General features: G+C 37.4%; 1 protein-coding gene across 1 annotated transcript; it reads right to left on the bottom strand.

The window, feature by feature from the left end:
* Positions 1–1,319: 1,319 nt before the first annotated feature.
* Positions 1,320–2,933, bottom strand: LOC106088442 (probable serine/threonine-protein kinase clkA). The gene has a single exon (XM_013253966.2). The coding sequence runs from the start codon at positions 2,931–2,933 to the stop codon at positions 1,320–1,322; it is 1,614 nt and encodes a 537-aa protein (XP_013109420.2).
* Between the last annotated feature and the right edge of the window lie 1,371 nt (positions 2,934–4,304).

The following is a 4,304-nucleotide window of genomic DNA, read 5'->3' as shown; positions in this document are numbered from 1 at the left end:
GAGATCGGTCTAGATGGTAACTAAACCAAAATATAGTCCGATCTGAACCATATTTGGGTCAGTTGTTGGGAAGCCTTAAACTACTCACTGTTTCAAATTTCCGAAGAAAAATAAAGTTTTTATGGGTATTAGACCTTTTATCGGAAAATCGGTCTATATAGCAGCTATATCCAAATAGGGTCCGATTTGGCCGGCTCAAGAACTTAACAAGCGTGCATCAATAAGACGTATCTGTGCCAAATTTTAGCTCGATATCTCAATTTTTGAAGGCTCTAGAGTGATTATAACAGACGGATGGACAGACACACGGACATCATTAAATCGTCTTAGAATTTTACGACGATCCGAAATATATACACTTTGTAGGGTCGGAAATTGATATTTCGATGTGTTGCAAATGGATTAACTAAATGAGTACACCCCCTATCCTACGGTGATGGGTATAAAAATTTTTATGAATTAATGGGAACATAAATAGCGCTCACATACTGAAGAGTTTATTTCAATTACAGATCATTCCTATTATTCAAAACTATTACAAATATATGCTTTGTAAACACTTTCATTATTCTATTGACCGTGTTGCCGTTTTGAATAGGTTCCTACCAAAATTGGTTGGTTGTTATTCCCTTGCTAGGTTGGTAGGGTGACCTCAATTTTTGGTAGGTGTTTTCGTCATTTAAAAACCCATTTGCGTGTGCTGAAAGAATTGCCGAGGATAACTCAAAATTATTTCACTTCTTGTCGATGCTTTGTATTCGTGGAGAATAAAACCTTAAACGGCGAGGGTCTAAATACTGTTATAAGGGGTCTCACTACTTCAAATTTCAGGAAAAGGGGGCTAAATTATGATATTGTCTGTAACTCGTACGACTGTTAGGCGATCTCTTCCAAATTTCATAAATTGTTCATAAAAAAGGCGGAAAACAGAGACATATGCCAGATGCATACAAATAAGGTCAGATTCGGTTTATACTAAGATTGAATTGAAAATTTAAGAACTCAAGATTTCTTATGGGGAGATCGGTATATAGGGTGCTATATCAAGATTTAGGCCATCTTTGAACTTCAGGCTTTGATTTCAGCAAACAGACGGACTGACATGTCTAGATCGTATATGAATATAACGATCTATTAGTATGTATTCTTTGTAGGATTGAAAAATATCATTTGATGGACTGGAAATTGAATGGTCAAATGGCCTGGATCTTCGGTGGTGGACATAAAAACATAAACCGCATTTTAGATTGTTTGGTCGGGTTTGGTAGGATTTTTCTCAAATTTTGGTAGGGAATCTATTTTTTCAGTGGTAACACTGCTCATGAGATATAAGACGAACTATATCTACTATATTGAGTATTGTAGCTGTAATAGTCTGTAGATTTATCCTTAACATAAATTTCTTGCAGCAGGGCTTCTAGTAATCGATGGTAGTTAAGGCGTTGCGCTGCACTTTGCATATCCATTACTCGCGATCGAGTTTCATCAATCTTCGTCAGCATATTGGCAATATTGTTCATAAGCGTTTTATGTTCATCGCCATTATAATCGGTGTTGGAGTTGGCAGCATTTTCGAAATTACCTTGGATTCTTGCCATTCCTTCCTGCATCTTCGATAGCAATAGGTTTGTATCTCCATAGACCAGCTTGAATTCCGCAATATTCTCGGCAAATTCGTTAGCCAACAAATCCACATTTGAGGAAGATTTTGACAGCTGCATCAAGAGATGCGTTCGTTCTGGATGGGGACTCGGGTCAGTGGTATACTCTAGACTGGCTTCATACCCATCTGCTGTGGGAGTCTCGGTACTCTCATCACTGTGAGCGTCACTAACTATAGCCTTAAATAAGGTAGGGAATACAAGCAGTAGAGGCCTCACATTGTGATGTTGTTCGTCCTCGTTTTTATTACTGTTGCCATCTTCTTCTAAATGAGTCTTGTCCTCTAGGTTTGTTTCGGTACTTTCATTACTATTGGAGTTGTGGTTTTCGTCTTGTTCACCAACATTGTTGCCGAAATTAAGAATATTCCTTACACTGTGTTCATTACTATGATCCATCTGAGTGTCCTCTAAGTTGCCATAACTATAGGAAGGGGCATAGAAAGAGTAATAATTGAAATTTTGATCGTTATTTCCAACAGAACGTTGTATTAAACTAGCAACGATGGTTGTTGACTCCTCCGAACTTTTTTCCCTCTGATCATCATCGTCACCATATTGGTGATCCTTCAAGTCTGTTTCGGTACTTTCATTACTATTGGAGTTGTGGTTTTCATTTTCCTCACCATCATCGTGATTGTCCTCTAAGTTGCCATAACTATAGGCAGGGGCATACAAGGAGAAGTAATCGTGATTTTGATAATTTTTTTCATCATTAGGTTGTATTAAACCAGCAACGACGCTTGTTGGCTCCTCAGAACTTTTTTCCCTCTTATCATCATCGTCACCATCTTGATGATCTTTTAAGTTTGTTTCGGTACTTTCATTACTATTGGAGTTGTGGTTTTCATTTTCCTCACTATCATCGTGGCCCATAATAAGGTGTTCATTGCTATGGCCCTTGTGAATGTCCTCTAAGTTGCCGTAACTATAGGCAGGGGCATACAAGGAGAAGTAATTGTGATTTTGATAATTTTTTTCATCATTAGGTTGTACAAAACTAGCAACGACGCTTGTTGACTCCTCAGAACTTTTTTCTCTCTTATCATCATCGTCACCATCTTGATGATCCTTATTCTCAAAACTTTTTGAACTTATATCAGCATTTAGTTCTCTGCTATTTCTAGTTTCATCACTTTGTTCCTGCCAGTTATAGTTGTAGTTGTCAAAACCGCCGAAATAGTCATCCAGAAATACTTCGTTGGTAATAAAGTGGGCGTGTAATGTGGCCAACCCACATAACAAAACGATTATCAGCGCAAAGAGTTGCATACTTCCTTCAATATATAAAATTTTCACCAGATCAGCACTACCTTTCAGACTTTCCCAATTTATTTGTACTAACTATTGGCTTCTAAAGCGTCTCCGAGATATTTATACCTAGACTGCAATATACTTGATTTTATATTCTGGAGATAAGAATTGTCTCTCAATGGGTTTATTTGATAGGCTGGACAACACGCTGTGAGTCTTATCATAGTGCATTAAAGCAATGTCGCTACAAACAACTACTAATCAATCTAAGTTTATACCTACAGTGATGTTCAAAATAATTTTTTTTTTGTTTTGAAAGTAATTGATCAACTTGGGGGTGTGGTATGGAAAACAATTTGAGATTTTTTAAAGGTACGTTCAGATTAATCAAATATTTGATCCATCTTGTTTTGTTATTTTTGCCCAAAATATGTCAAATTTGTATATTCTTGATTTTGCATTCACATCCGTTTGTCCAAAAATAAATCAAATAGCGTTAACCATGAGATCAAAAAAAGGATTTTTATTTGCTCTTCATACGATTGCACATAAAGTTTGTGTTTTATCTTAAAATAGCTAGACAGAATCCGCTCCGCTGCACTTTCTTTAACTCTCTAATATCTTTTTAGGTTGGGGACATTTCGACCTGAATGTGGATATCGAATTCTTTCTAATGTAGCCTATGTACGCCTATAACGCTGAACGCCTGCATTCGAATCCTAGCGCAACTTCGGACAAAATTTAAAGCGGGGGTTATCCCCTCTTAATGCTGTCGACCTTTGCGAGATACCATGCCATGCATGGTCATGTAAAAAATTCGGCTATACAAAAGGTCCCTATCGTTGATAAACTCAATTTGAATCGGAAAGTATTCATTGATATGTGAGAAGTTTGTCCCTGCTTGGTTCCTGAGCAAATTTTGACTTTACTCCCAAATGCCTTTCTTTTGAGTCCCATATTACCGTATTGGTAAATATTTCGGGTTAGGCGGTATTTCGGAGTGGTCACTTGGCCATTAAAATAAATATAAGATTCGTGCTCTACTTTCAGAAACATTTCATATGAGTCCCATAATGGTATGATCGGCAAATAAGTTATGTTTGACGGGTGGGATGGACCCCAGGATCTTTGTCCTGAAAAAAAACATAATTTTTCCCGAAAATCAATAAATTTCCACCCCAAATAGCTTTTATATAATAGGAAGGAATTTTGGGGTGGGGCGGCTTTCCACACACATGGCTCTATATTGTTGTGATTGGTCGAAAGAACGCATTACCAATCTCCGAGGTCTGGTATTTTTGAAATTAGGGTAATGAGAAGTGCTTTTGTGGGGAGACATTTCGACCCAAATATGGATATCAAATTCGGGTCCACTCCCAAATCCCTTTA

This window comes from Stomoxys calcitrans, chromosome 5 (genome assembly GCF_963082655.1).
Source record: "Stomoxys calcitrans chromosome 5, idStoCalc2.1, whole genome shotgun sequence".
NCBI lineage: Eukaryota > Metazoa > Arthropoda > Insecta > Diptera > Muscidae > Stomoxys > Stomoxys calcitrans.
The sequence above is the reverse complement of the archived record's forward strand: the minus strand, read 5'-3'. Positions and strand labels throughout refer to the sequence as shown.

Bases quoted from the DNA above. Each gene is read 5' to 3' on its own strand.
- LOC106088442 (XM_013253966.2), bottom strand. From the start codon at position 2,933: ATGCAACTCTTTGCGCTGATAATCGTTTTGTTATGTGGGTTGGCCACA.